The 12517-nt window shown below is 54.2% G+C and overlaps 1 protein-coding gene across 13 annotated transcripts; it reads right to left on the minus strand.

Moving 5' to 3' along the window:
- Positions 1–1854: 1854 nt before the first annotated feature.
- Positions 1855–12275, minus strand: LOC139039714 (phytanoyl-CoA dioxygenase domain-containing protein 1-like). Of its 13 annotated transcripts, none has more exons than XM_070518582.1 (12): positions 12118–12252; positions 10793–10814; positions 9835–10005; positions 7249–7380; positions 7066–7113; positions 5742–5797; positions 5597–5659; positions 4940–4961; positions 3730–3858; positions 3515–3631; positions 2447–2573; positions 1855–2345 (listed from the first exon to the last, which is right to left on the minus strand). In XM_070518582.1, the coding sequence occupies exons 1-12, from the start codon at positions 12148–12150 to the stop codon at positions 2300–2302; spliced, it is 966 nt and encodes a 321-aa protein (XP_070374683.1). In that variant the 5' UTR covers positions 12151–12252; the 3' UTR covers positions 1855–2299. The 13 variants fall into 13 exon arrangements, with proteins under 13 accessions (XP_070374683.1, XP_070374684.1, XP_070374691.1 ...); XM_070518583.1 differs by having other exon boundaries at positions 7249–7324; positions 9818–10005; positions 12118–12251; XM_070518590.1 differs by having other exon boundaries at positions 9818–10005; positions 12118–12233.
- Positions 12276–12517: the final 242 nt, after the last annotated feature.

A 12517-nucleotide genomic window follows, 5' to 3' on the forward strand; every position in this document is an offset into this window, starting at 1 on the left:
TCACCTCAGCAAAAAGCCAGGCAAGCCAAGGGGTTTTCTGGGTTGTCCTTGGAGACCAGAGTGACCTTCCTCCCGTGGCCTCACTTGGAGGAGAAGCCAAAAGGCAAGAGCCAAGTGCCTGTGGTTTCTCCCATTGGGACTGAGGACCCAGGAGGAGCTGAGAGGAAAGGGGATCTCCTCACTGCACATGTGGAAGGGCTGGAGGAAGAGGATCAGGCCCTGGGCTGACTTCCCATTTCAGCCAACCCCACCCCTGCCTCAGGGTCTCTGCTGCCTGGCTGAGTGGTGCTGAAGAAAGATGGGCTGGACAGCACGGGGTCCTTGTCAGCGGGTCCTTCCTGAGACCCTCTCACACTCCAGTCTTGTCCAAACCTGTGTTTGTCTCTTCTCTTGGCAAGAATTAGAGCCTGGGGAGCTGGCAGAGGTTACTGAGAATTCAGAATGGCTCTCCTGTGGGGGCCATGCTCTGGCCTTGCTCACTGTGAGGGCATGGTCTGGATCTGCCTGGTTCCCCACCACAACCCCCAGTGCCAGAGGAACCTGGCACTTAGCACGATCTCGGTAGAGGTTCCCCAAATGGATGAACATTGCCCATCAGTGGGAGAAGAGCACAGCAGCTTTCATGAGGCTGGACAAGGTTATCCCCCCATCTTACGCAGCCTAACAGGGAGGGGCCTACCAGGAAGACGTGAGAACTTTGGCCCAACAAGGCCAGAGGCCAGGAGCAGAGCTCTCGGGAGACTGTGGTCCTGCCTGGGAATCACTGCCAAGTCGTTTCCTTCAGAGGACATTCCCTGGGGGCTCGAGGAGCCTTAACAAATCCTCCCTCTCTCAGGTTCCCTTCTACTGCTTGCTTAGGAGGTGGCTGAATGTGGGAGGAGCACCGGCTTTGCCTCTCCGACTCCCCGGGCGGCCTCGGGGAAAGGGCTCTGTCCTCTGGGCCTTGGTTTGTCCTGTAGACAGTGGGGGCCGGAAATCAAGGTTACAAACTTACATGGCTGCTCAGGCCTTGCAGGTAATGCCACGAAGGAGGACAGTGGAAGTGGGAAGCAGCTCGTGTGCCTCTAAAAGGCAGCTCCAGCCAGTCGTCACCACGCTAGGCGACACGCCCAGTGTGGCTGACCTCCCGTTCAAGGAAGCTTAGAGACCTGGATCGCTATGTGAAATCTCCCAAATTTCAAAAGTGTTTATGAAAATGCTGAGGCCCACACAAAACATGTCTGCGGTCTGGAATCAGCCGGTGGCCCCCAGTTTGCACCCTCCAGGCCAGGCCCCGGCTAAGCAGGTTTTGGATTTGGTCATTGTTCCTGCAGAAGGTCTGGGTGCCTGCCAAGCATGTCGAAGATGGAGGGACCCATTGAGCCCCTCGTCTGGCCCCCTGATTGTGCAAGCGGGAACACAGGCCCAGAGAGAGGAAGGGCCTGGCCTGAGGCCAGAAAGCGAGTTGGTCACAGAGCCAGGACCAGAATGTGGGACTCTGGATTCCCAGTCCTGGGCTTATTTCCCCTCCCCATGCAAGGAGGCCCAGGAACGGAGAGGGCAGAAGCACAGGCTCTGGATCAGGCTGCCATCGCTGAACAACTGCACAGCTTTGTGACAGGCAGGTCTCTTAACCTTCACATGCCTCAGCTTCTTCATCTATAAAAGGGGGTGGTTAGAGCACAGACCGGAATGTGTGAGGGCTCAGTGAGATGAAGCATGTAGAGCGGTCGGCACGGTGAGTGCCCACGAAATGTCATGGTATTAAAATCATGCAGACCTCACCAGGCCGGGCTGAGGTGTCTGGGATGATTTTCAGCTGGGCTCTCATCTTGAGAGCGAGGCTGCTTGGGAAAAAAGGATGGAGAAGCTGCATTTAGGGGTCATTTTTATTCAATATCTTGCACAGTAGTAATCAGGGGTTATTTTTATTCAGTATCTTGCACTGTAATCATCAGAATTCCATCTGAGAGGAGAGAAGAGTAAGAAGCCGGCAGGGAAGTGGCCAGAACCCTTTCACGGCTGAGAGGCTGGCTCTAGAGGGAGGTGGTGTTGGGCAGCGGGGAGGCAGAGAGACAGAGATCTTGAGAAGGCCACCCAGCCCAGGCTCCTGCTGCCCGGCTGTCACCTCCAGCCACATCTCCAGGGCTGAGGGGTGCAGACACTGGCAGAAAGAAAGCCCAGGAGGAGAGATGTGCCTTCCTGGTTGGGGGGAGGGGGGTGGGGGGGGCCGTGGGGCAGGGGGGAGGCGGGTTAGCTGCTGGTATTTGCAGCCCACAGCTTCACCAGGAGGGGCAGTGTCCCCGCCCTGAGACGGCACTTAGGTGTACAGTGGGGGAAAGGGCAGCTCAGCTGTTGGCTGGAGCCTGCAGAGGATAGAAGAGGTGACCTTGAAATGCCAGCACCACTGCTCCCAGCCTCCAGGACGTCTTCAGGAGCCTGTGCTGCAACACACCCTGCCACCTACCAGTTCTCTGGGCTCCAGACGGTGCCAGAGGCCTCCATGAGGTGGAAAGTGTAGACATGGCGCGAGTGGTCAGACAGGTTCTGCTCGCTCTTGTGCACCACTTCTCCATGAATTAGGACGAGGGATCCTGGCAGGGACCCAGCAGGTCAGAACACTCAGGGCAGGAAGGGACATGGGGCCCTCCTCCCTCAAGAGGTTTTGTGGCCTATTCACACCCATTCTCGTCCCTGACGGCTCAGGGGCCTGCAGCCTGCCCCAGGGTTGGAGGCTGTGCTGTTGAACCTGGGTTCCTTGGCATCAGTCCCTTCTGCTGTGGCCCATGCCCTGGGCAAGCCTTAGCAAGGGCATCCCCTGCGTGGTATTAGTAGACCCAGGCAGAAGCTGTCTGTACTGTGGCAGGTAGCTGGGCCCTCGCCAGTGGACGCTGAGCTGGACCTCAATTCTCCCTTTTCTAAAAGGAAGGCGGGGCCGGCCCTGTGGCTGAGTGATTACGTTCTCGTGCTCCAGCTTCGGCGTCCCAGGATTTTGCTGCTTCAGTTCCTGGATGTCTACCTAGCACCACCCATGAGGCCATGCTGAGGTGGCGTCCTATATAACAGAACTACAAGGACCTATAACTTGCATATACAACTATGTACTAGGGGGCTTTGGGAAGAAGAAAAAAGATTGCCAACAGATGTTACCTCAGGTGCCAATCTTTAAAAAACTAAATAAATAAATAAAAGTGGTTGTCCTAATAGCCAGCATCTGTTGAGCACTTGCTGTGCACCATACAGGTTCCATGTAAACATCTTATATACATCATCCCACTGACTTCCCCGCTTTACATTTGGGGAAACAGGCTTACAGAGTTTCAGTCATTTGCTCAAAGAGACAGCCCCAACATAGCCGAGTCTGGATTCTAGCCTGATCTGGGAGAACTTGTTGCTCCCACTGCTTCCTGACTTCCCAGTCTGACCTTCCCTCTTTCTGTGACTTCATAGCCCTCAGGTGAGCTGGGTGCTAAAAGCACACGCCCACGAGCATGGCCTCAGGGCCCTTCCTCACTGTCCTCTGCATCCTGCCTACCTCTCCCCACTTCTGTGGGCACATAGAGGCTGTTGTCCCAGGCTGGGTCTGATCCCCGGATGGAGATCCCAGTCATGGAACCAGCAGTGGTCCGGACCATCCTTCTGGACACTCCACCTGCAGGCAAAGATGGAGCCTTTAGCCTCTCTTTTTTCCCTGGTCCCTCTCCCATGAGGGTGGGGTACTAGTGGGCAGGGAGAAACAGGTGTTCTCACTGGTGTGGGAGCCAGGGATGAACCAGAGGCAGCCGTTCTCCACCGTGGTGTCCTCCAGTGCGATCCACAAACCCAGCAACCGGCCCAGGGGCTCCGTGTACAGGAAGGTGGCATCCTGGTGGGCAGGGACTGCAGCAGGCCCACCTTGGCATGAGGAGCCCGGCCTCCCCTCACCCCAGCTCACTTCCCTCTCCCCAGTCCTCTCAGAGCACTCCAGGTCCAGCCTTCCCATCCCGGGATCAGTTCCAGTCTCCCCACTTTCCTGGCCCACAGACTCGGGGCAAGAGAGTTCCCCTCTCAAGGCCTCCAGGTCCTAAAGGGCAAAGTGGCCCCAACAATAACCTGCCTCATAGGGCTGCTGGAGGAGTCCGTGAGACAGTGTGAGACGTGCTCGGTACAGGGCCCAACATTGAAATGGCTTGCTACAAAGTAGCTGCTATTGTTTAATTCCAGCCAGGTAACGAAAGCCACTGTCCTGAGCCAGGGACGAGCATCTCCAGCCACCAGAGAATCCAGCTGCTGGGGTAACAGGGGGCAACTGACCAAACCTCCACATTTTAACCTGCCACGTGCTGCTGGGGCCCAGCCCGGATGGCAGACCAGCCAACAGAGGACCTGAGCCCCTAATCACAAAGTAGAGGGTGTTCATCTCTCCTCCTTCCTCCCCGAGGAGCTGGGTGTTTTCCGAGCACCAAACTTTAAGAGGGACTGTGACAATCCGACAGTGTCCAGAGGAAGGTGTCCTAGTGGTGGCACTCCAGAGCATTCTGAGGTGGATTGGCTGAAGGAAGTGGGGTGCTGGCCTTGGGGAGGGGCTGGTCATCCCTCCACCCGGGGGAGGCCGTCAAGGGCATCTGTGCAGCCTGGGGTTTGGAATGACATCAGCAAGTCTATGTTACACCAGTCCTCCAGGGAACTTGTGAAAATCCAGATTCCCAGGCCCTTGCAGTCCTGCTGGAAGATCTCAGGGAATGGCACACAGGAATGTGTACTTATAACCAGCTAGGACTTGCTGCCAGGTTCTGGAACCACTGCTCCCAGGCCTCCAGGTCGCACTCCCAATCCATGGTTCCGGGAAGGAATGGCCCAGGCTCTTGCCTACAGACATCTCAGCAGCTACTTTCCCTCCCCACAAAGACCTGATAACCACTAATGGCCCAGACTTCCCTCCGTGGCCTTTGCTGGGCCCCACAGCCTGTTCTCAGCTCACCTTTGCCGCCAATACGAGGTTGCTGCAAGAGAGACGAAGGGCCAGGTGAGACCAGAGGAGAGCTGGGGGAGCAGGGGCCTGCTCTGAGTCTGGGAGATGCTCTTCCCTGACCACAGGTGTTGACCTCCAAGCATTGCACATGAGTACCAGAATCGAGCACCTACTGTGTGCCAGGCCCAGGAAGGCTGCAGAGAGAATGAGCACCCTGCCCGACGGGGCGCTCCCAGTGTGAGCACATGCATGCCTAACAAGGACACGAGGCATGAGTGATGGGCAGCAGGAGAGGCTGGGGCCCAGGCCTGAAGTTAAACCGGGGTCAGAGATGGGTCCCTCTCTTCCTAAGGGACCTGGAAGGCTTCTTGGACGAGGTGGCACTGAGCTGGGCCTTGAAAGCCCAGAGCAGAGCATTTCAATAGCCAATGAAGGGAGGAAGGAGTCCTGGGGATCCCCTTCCTTCCCACCACCAAATTTGAACTGAGCACCAACTAAGTGCCTGGCACTTTAACCAGAGAAGACTGACTTTGTGTCTTCTCCCCCAACTTAACAAAAATTCCTCAGGGAAGCAGCTTTTGGCCCATTGTAAGGAGGCGCTTTGGAAGAGCACTCTGCCCATTTTACAGAGGGTCAGCTGAGGCCTGGGGAGGCCGCGAAGCTCACCTTAAAGATGTACATGCTCTGCACCACGACAGGTCTATGGAAGCCCAGACTTCTGGCCACGGCCTGGAAGGAGGCAGAGGTCACTGCTGGCCTGCTCACACTCACATCTGGCCCACGCACCTGCCCTCGCCCCACCCCTGCTCACCTGCACCTTGGAGGAGTGGGTGGCACCCTTGAAGACAGGGTCGTGGGCGTGCAGAGCTGCGGGACAGAGACAGTGGAGGGGCCAGTGTCCCACCCGCACGAGTCCCTTCCGGGCCTAGCCCTGAGCACCTAGACTCAGGCCTCACTTTGACATTTTCACCTATTTTGTGTGCATTAAGCTTTGTGCCTGTTTATAACTGAGGAATGGGCCCCACAGATGCTTCATCCCACCCCAGGACCCACCCACCCATGACCTTCATCTTGACCTTCCAGCCATCTGGGAACCTCACAGCTCTGACTTCACAGGGCCCATAACTTGCTAGCGATCTTGGTACTGGCACTTACAGTATGCGACTTTGAGCCATCGTTTCTCTCCTTTAAGCCTCAGCCTCCTCTCTGTGCAATGGGACTGGAAGAGTGGCCCTGCCCCTAGGCCGCCGTAGGACCCAATGGGCTAATGCAGGTGCAACCACAGCCGGGCCTGCACAGAATAGCCCCTCTCCTCACTATTTGCTATTATTACAAAAAGTGACCGTTGAATGTACTTAATGCCACTGAATTGCCTACTTCAAACTGGTTACAATGATATATTTTATGTTATATGTATTTTACCACAATTTTTTACAAAGCTACCATGAGATATCTTCAAGTTTAAAACTAAGTGGTCTAGAAAATAAATTATAATGTATGATCCTGGAAAAAAAAAAAGTTTCCTAGCTTAGTTTGGGGTCTCAGGACAGGGAACATGTCCACATGTTCGGTGCTCCTTAAGGAGGCTCCAGGAAGCACTGGGGCCCAGGACACCACAATGCCCGGGGCCTGGATCATCCCCAGGCCAGGCAGTAGAGAGCTGAGGGGTCTGCACGTGCCCACCTGCGTGCAGGCTCAAGTGGAACCTCTTCCCAGTGCTCTGGGGCATGCCATGTGATTAGCATCAAAAGATGCAGAAGAGGGGCTGGCCTCGTGGCCGAATGGTTAAGTTCGCACACTCTGCTGCAGCCGGCCCAGTGTTTCGTTGGTTCAAATCCTGGGCGTGGACATGGCACTGCTCATCAAACCACGCTGAGGCAGCGTTCCACATGCCACAACGAGAAGGACCCACAACGAAGAATATACAACTATGTATGTATGGGGGGCTTTGGGGAGAAAAAGGAAAAAAAAAATCTTAAAAAAAAAAAAAAGATGCAGAAGAGCAGGGCCTGAGGGGGAGCCGCAGCCAGAAATGCCATTTGCTGGGCCACTAACCTATTGTGGGCTTTGGTTAAAGCCCCTAAACTCTGCAAGCCTCAGTTTCCCCAGTTCCTTTCCCCCAGGCACCTGCTTACCGTGGCCAATTTTGTTGATGGATTTCTCCGGAGGGACTAGGAAATTTCCTGTAGCAAAGGAGCAGGTACAGACAGAAGAGCTGCAGTCCACTCTGCCCCGGGCAGCTGTCTCAGTGCCCCCCAGCCCTGGGGCCCATACCCGGGTCCAGCCCCTCCCACACCTCTAGGGCTCCAGCTCCGAACCTTTCTCGTCAAAAACACCTTTCTCAAAGAAGAATCGAATCTTGTCGCCGCTGCTCAAGAAATACTCTGTGTTGTCCTGTGGAGAGGGGGTATCAGAGGGACTGAGACAGCGACACGGGGTCACAGCTGGGCCTGGCAGAGAGGGAAGAGGACTCAGATGCTTCCCACCCCGCAGGGCTACAGACCCCGCTGGCGCTTCTCTAACTTGTCCACTGAGGCACAGACAGTGAATGGGAACCCTACTGCCTGGAAGCACAGCTGGAACCTACAAGCGTGGAATTCTTGCAAACCCCTCCATAAGTCACGGCACTCTTAGACTCCATATGATGTGATTCAGAAGACAGGCACTACGGTCAAACAGATTCCCCAGGTAGCCTTGGGCCACTTGTTTTACCTCCCAAAGCCTCAGTTTCCTCATCTGTAAAAGGGAATAATAATAGAACTGACCTCCCCCGCATGGTTGGAGGCTTCAAGTTGAGGCTGGATCTTATACCAGCTGAAAGCACAGACCCTGGAGATAGAAGACTTGGCTTCAAATGTCAGCTCTGCCACTCACTGGCTGTGTGACCACACCACCTTCCTGAACCTCTCTGGGCTTAGTTTCCTCATAAAACAAAGATGCTATTAGTGGTACCTCTCTCAGAAGGTGTTGTAGGGATGATGAGTCAGTATATAGGAAGCACTAGAACTGTCCTTTGAATGTGCTATGTGCCATGTGAATGTTTGCTTTTATTATGATTACTACTGCTGCTGCTACATAGGAAATACTCAGCTAGGACATGGTTCAATGTTCGACAAATGTAAGCTGCTATGGCTCTTTTTCCGTTTTATTAATAACGTCTCCTTGTTAATTTTAATATCAGGTTTTAAATTTCTTAGCATCGTATGAAAGAGATGCTCCAGGAAGATGCCCCATGTTTTCCCTGTGGCTTTCGCCACCCTTGACCACCATCATATATATCACCCTACCTTCCTGCATGGCCTCATGAGTGGAGCTGAGTGGCACCGACCCCCTACCCGGGCTCCCCAGGTGGCAGAGCCCCGCCACTCCCTCACGTGCGCACATCTGCTCTCACGGGTGCCTGCCTGGCCCTTTCAAAGCCCTTCCCACTGGAAACTAGAAGTGTTTTTCAACATTCTTAGCTCCTCTGCACTAGGATCAGGATGAGGCAAACCAGTCAGGGAAGCATAAGGAGATAACAATGATAGTACAGCAGTGATGCTAAATGTGTCAAGGATTTTACTGAACTCGTTAATTCACAGGGGGAACCAGTAAGATGTTCGAAGGAGAATTCCAAGAACCACATACATATAGGCATTAACCAATGCTGACACCAATTTACACATCAATGCAAAACTGATCTGTCTACAGGGCAACAACTGCATTCCGCTGGACCCAGTTTATGTCCCTTTCCGTGGACAAGTATCTTGTGCATGATTATCGGTTCTGTACAACTCACAGAGTTGTCCAATAACTCAAAGACAAGGAACGGTGGAGGTCGGCCGGCAGGGAGATCTAGACAGGACATCCACTGGTCTGGTTTTCTTTTAATACCCGTTTCAAAGTCTTTCACGATATCAGTAGTGAATATTGAGGGTTTATTGAGTGCCAGGCACGGTGCCGAGCTCTTCGCAAGCAGTATAAACCAAGGCATATACACTCTTCTCCCCTCCATCCCCCACCCCCTCCCTGGTCTCTGGAGCATTCTCAGAAGGCAGCTTGGAGGGCACAAGATTCGGCCCCCTCACTCCTCGGAGCCTTTGAGTGACCTGTCTCTGGACATAGGACCCCCGTCTCTCCTTTCTTCACTTAGAAGGCTGCCATGTCGCCCAATGAAACCGACCTTTGGGAGGAAATTATCGTTCTGTCACCCTTTTTCCTTCCCAAGAGCCTGTTCTCCGGGTGGCAGGGCTTCCAGCTGTTGTTGTTTCCTTTGTGCCCACCAGATGGCAGGAGCTCCTCAGCATGAGTGAGCCCCATCAGTGAGCCTGGCCTGCAGCTTTGACTTAGGGGCCGGCCACAGACAGGCTCCTAAATCCAGACTATGGAAGTTAAGAGAACTGTGTGGGAGAACCGGTGAGTCTCAATATACCCATCTTAGACTGTACTGAGTCATATTAAGTCACTAGGGGGAAACACACAGTTTCTAGTCTCATTGGGTCCTAAGGCTTACACAGGTGGGCCCACAGAATCACTTGGCATGGGCTGGGTTGCTGGCTGATAAAGGCCCTTTTGGGGGAGGAGAAACACTGAGGAAGCGCAGCAAGCAGGGAACAGCACGCACTTGGTATCAGCCAGATCTGGGTTCAAATCCTCGCACTATCAATTACTAACCGTGCAGGTTTGGGGCCAAAGAATGGAGCTTCATTTTCCTCACCTGTCAAAGGGAGGCAATAATGCCGACCTCATACATTCATAGTGAGGAGTGAAGGAAACATGCATATAAGGGGCCTGGCCTGGAGCCCGGCACGGGGAAGGCTCTGGCCTGACTGTTACCAGAACAAGCCCAAGGGCTGCTGCTCTGGCTGGAGACGGGGACCCCCATCAAAGACCACATCCCCTCCTCACCTGCCCCAGGTGCCCACCTGGGTTTTCTGCTGCTCTTCTGCCTTGTTGAGGATGCGAGGAGGAAATTCCGCACGGCAGTGGGGAGGGACATCCATCTCGGCCACTATCTGGCCAATCCTCTGTTGCAGGGCCACACACTCCTCTGCAGACAAGAATCCTTCCAGCACCAGGAATCCATCCTCCTGGAACTGCGGGCAGTGAGGACACTCAGGCTCCCCCCTTCCCTCAGCCGCTCTTTCTGAGGACCGACTGGACCCCTCCCCCAACCCGAAGCTCTGTGAAGGCAGGACCAATGGTCCTGTTCATTGCTCTGGCCCCAGCCTGGTCATGCTGTCTGGCACCCAGTGAGGAGCCATCAGTATCGGCTGCTTGAAGGAAGGCAGGAGGGAGGGGAAGGAGAGATGTCCTCACCCTTCCCCTCCAAGGGGCCTGGGTCACATGGGAATACAACCTCACTCAGTTATTCAGCTAAAATTGATTGAGCACCTACTGTGCACCAGACACGGTTTTAGGAGCTGGAGATTCAGTAACGAGCCAGCCAGCCAGCCAGCCATGATGGCTGTGCTCCCGGAACTGACCATCTCGGCAAGGAGCCTGACATCAAAGACACCAGCACACAGGGGAGCACACTATCACAGGCTGCTTAGTGCACGGAGGGACAGGGCTGAGAGCTAAGGCAGAAGAGTCTACTGTCAACCAGATGGGGAGGGCACAGGGGCTGAGGGCAGCAGCCTTGAGGAAGTGACATGTTATGGGGACCAGCAGGATACTGGGAGTGGAAGAGACAGGGAAGAGCATTCCAGGCCAAGGGAGTGCGGGAGGGACACGAGGAGCTGGGACCCGATGGAGCAGAGTGAGGGTGGAAGGGAGGCAGGAAGGTGGCACCCGAGCCAGGCCAGGCAAGAAGCTGGGCTTGATCCTGAGTTCAGTGGGCGGCCAGTGGGCAGTGAAAACACATGCCTTATTCTGACTTGCCTCCACTCCTCTCATCCTGAGGCTATAGAGACAAGGAGGAGAGAAAGAATATCTTTGTGTTTCCTTGCAGACAATTGTAAAGTCTTAACCTTAACAAGGGCCTTGGAAGTCCCCTCTAGAAACCACTGTGAAGTGTCTGATTTCCAGTTGCTGACCCCCATTCCCTCCCTCCCTCCCTGTCCCATGGATGCCCAGTTCTGCCTTCCACACACAGGATGCTGGAGCATTCATGACCACCCACCACAGGCCCTTCTGCCTTGGGCAGCTCTGCATGTTAGAACCTTGATCCTCATATCAGCAGCAAGCTGAACAGTGATTGCCTCCTTGGCAACTGGGTCATCCAGACAAACGGTGTACACGTGATCGAGTAAACACACTGCTAGGACTCCCCGAGATGAGAAGGTGGAGGATCAGCAAAGAGGGGAGCAAAGGTGTATGTATGGGGGGTATTGACGGAGGCTTGTTAAACAAGCAATAAGTTGGAAACAACCTGAATGCTCAGCAGCAGGGGATTCGTTCAACAAAGTGTGGTTCGTCTACCTGGAACACAACCCAGCTGATGAAAATCACGTGGTAGAAAAATATTTACCGACATGGGAACACGTCCCCGGTCTACTCTGAGATGAAAAAACCAGCCAAATGCAAATTAATGTCCTAGCCACTCTGAGAACTTGGGCAAGTGCTTTCCCCTCTCTGACCCTCAGACCATCCAACAGGGAGGACACTAGTGCCTCCTTTATGAAACACACGGCGAGCGCTCCATAAGCGTTAGCAGTAAGATGGACCTTTTAAAGATTCTAGGGCTATTTACCAAAATATTGTCTCACGGTAGGAATTTATGGGTGGTTTTCCATTTTCTTCTTTGAGCTTTTCTGTATTTTTTTGCATTTTTCTCTTGCTGTCAGGAACAACCAACAAGGGTTGTGTTGTTTTCAGAGTCTGCTCGCTCTAATTCCCATGGGGTAGCCTTTTGTGTTGGAATGCACGCAGACCGGCCACCCTGTGCCAGGCTCCAAGAGGCCAGCGCCCTTCATATGTCCGCCCCTGCAGGGTCCAGGCCTAGACCAATACTGCCTGATCCCGGTGCTTTATTCCCATTTTGGTCACATACACACATTCCCACCCCAACCAGGTCTTGTAGCCAGGAAGCACCCGGCTCTGTGTCAGAAGTTAGGGGTCATGTTGGAACAACCCACTCTAGGTTTCACTTTCTTCTTCTTGAAAAACAGCCTGGTGTGGGGCTCAGTTCCCGAGGACTACTCAAGATCCAGTTACTCCCCACTCCTATCTGACCCTCCAGGTCCCCACTCTCTGCAGGCACCTACCTTCTGGAGCTGTGAGGGGCTCAGGCCGGTCATGATGTCAAGACAGGGTGGAGAGTGGCTCTGGGTGCTGTACCAAGGGTTAGAAACAAAAGGAAGTTCCTCTCACGGGCAGGGAGAAAGGGTGGAGCCTAGGAGGCCCTGGAGGACTTAACCCTTCCCTACCCAGAGAAAACCCAATCATGGCCCCCCAGCTTCCCTCCCCCAAACACACACAGACCAGCCTGGGACCCTCCAGGCTGAGCCCCAGCCCTCACCTGCACCCTGTCACTCCTGCCCCTGGATGGGCCCTTGCCTCAGCCCCAGCCCCACACCCAGGTTCATCCCCCAGCTAAGCCAGGATTAGCCCTTTCTGATTCCCCTCTTGGTTTTTTTTTTTTTTTAAAGATTTTATTTTTCTCCT

Source organism: Equus asinus, chromosome 10 (genome assembly GCF_041296235.1).
Source record: "Equus asinus isolate D_3611 breed Donkey chromosome 10, EquAss-T2T_v2, whole genome shotgun sequence".
Lineage (NCBI taxonomy): Eukaryota > Metazoa > Chordata > Mammalia > Perissodactyla > Equidae > Equus > Equus asinus.

Coding starts and splice junctions, on each gene's coding strand:
- LOC139039714 (XM_070518582.1), bottom strand. CDS start 12,150: ATGACCGGCCTGAGCCCCTCACAGCTCCAGAAG. Junction 7,114..7,248: donor AGGTGTTTTTGACGAGAAAG/GTTCGGAGCTGG, acceptor CCTTTGCTACAG/GAAATTTCCTAGTCCCTCCG. Junction 4,962..5,596: donor AGAGCATGTACATCTTTAAG/GTGAGCTTCGCG, acceptor TCTCTCTTGCAG/CAACCTCGTATTGGCGGCAA.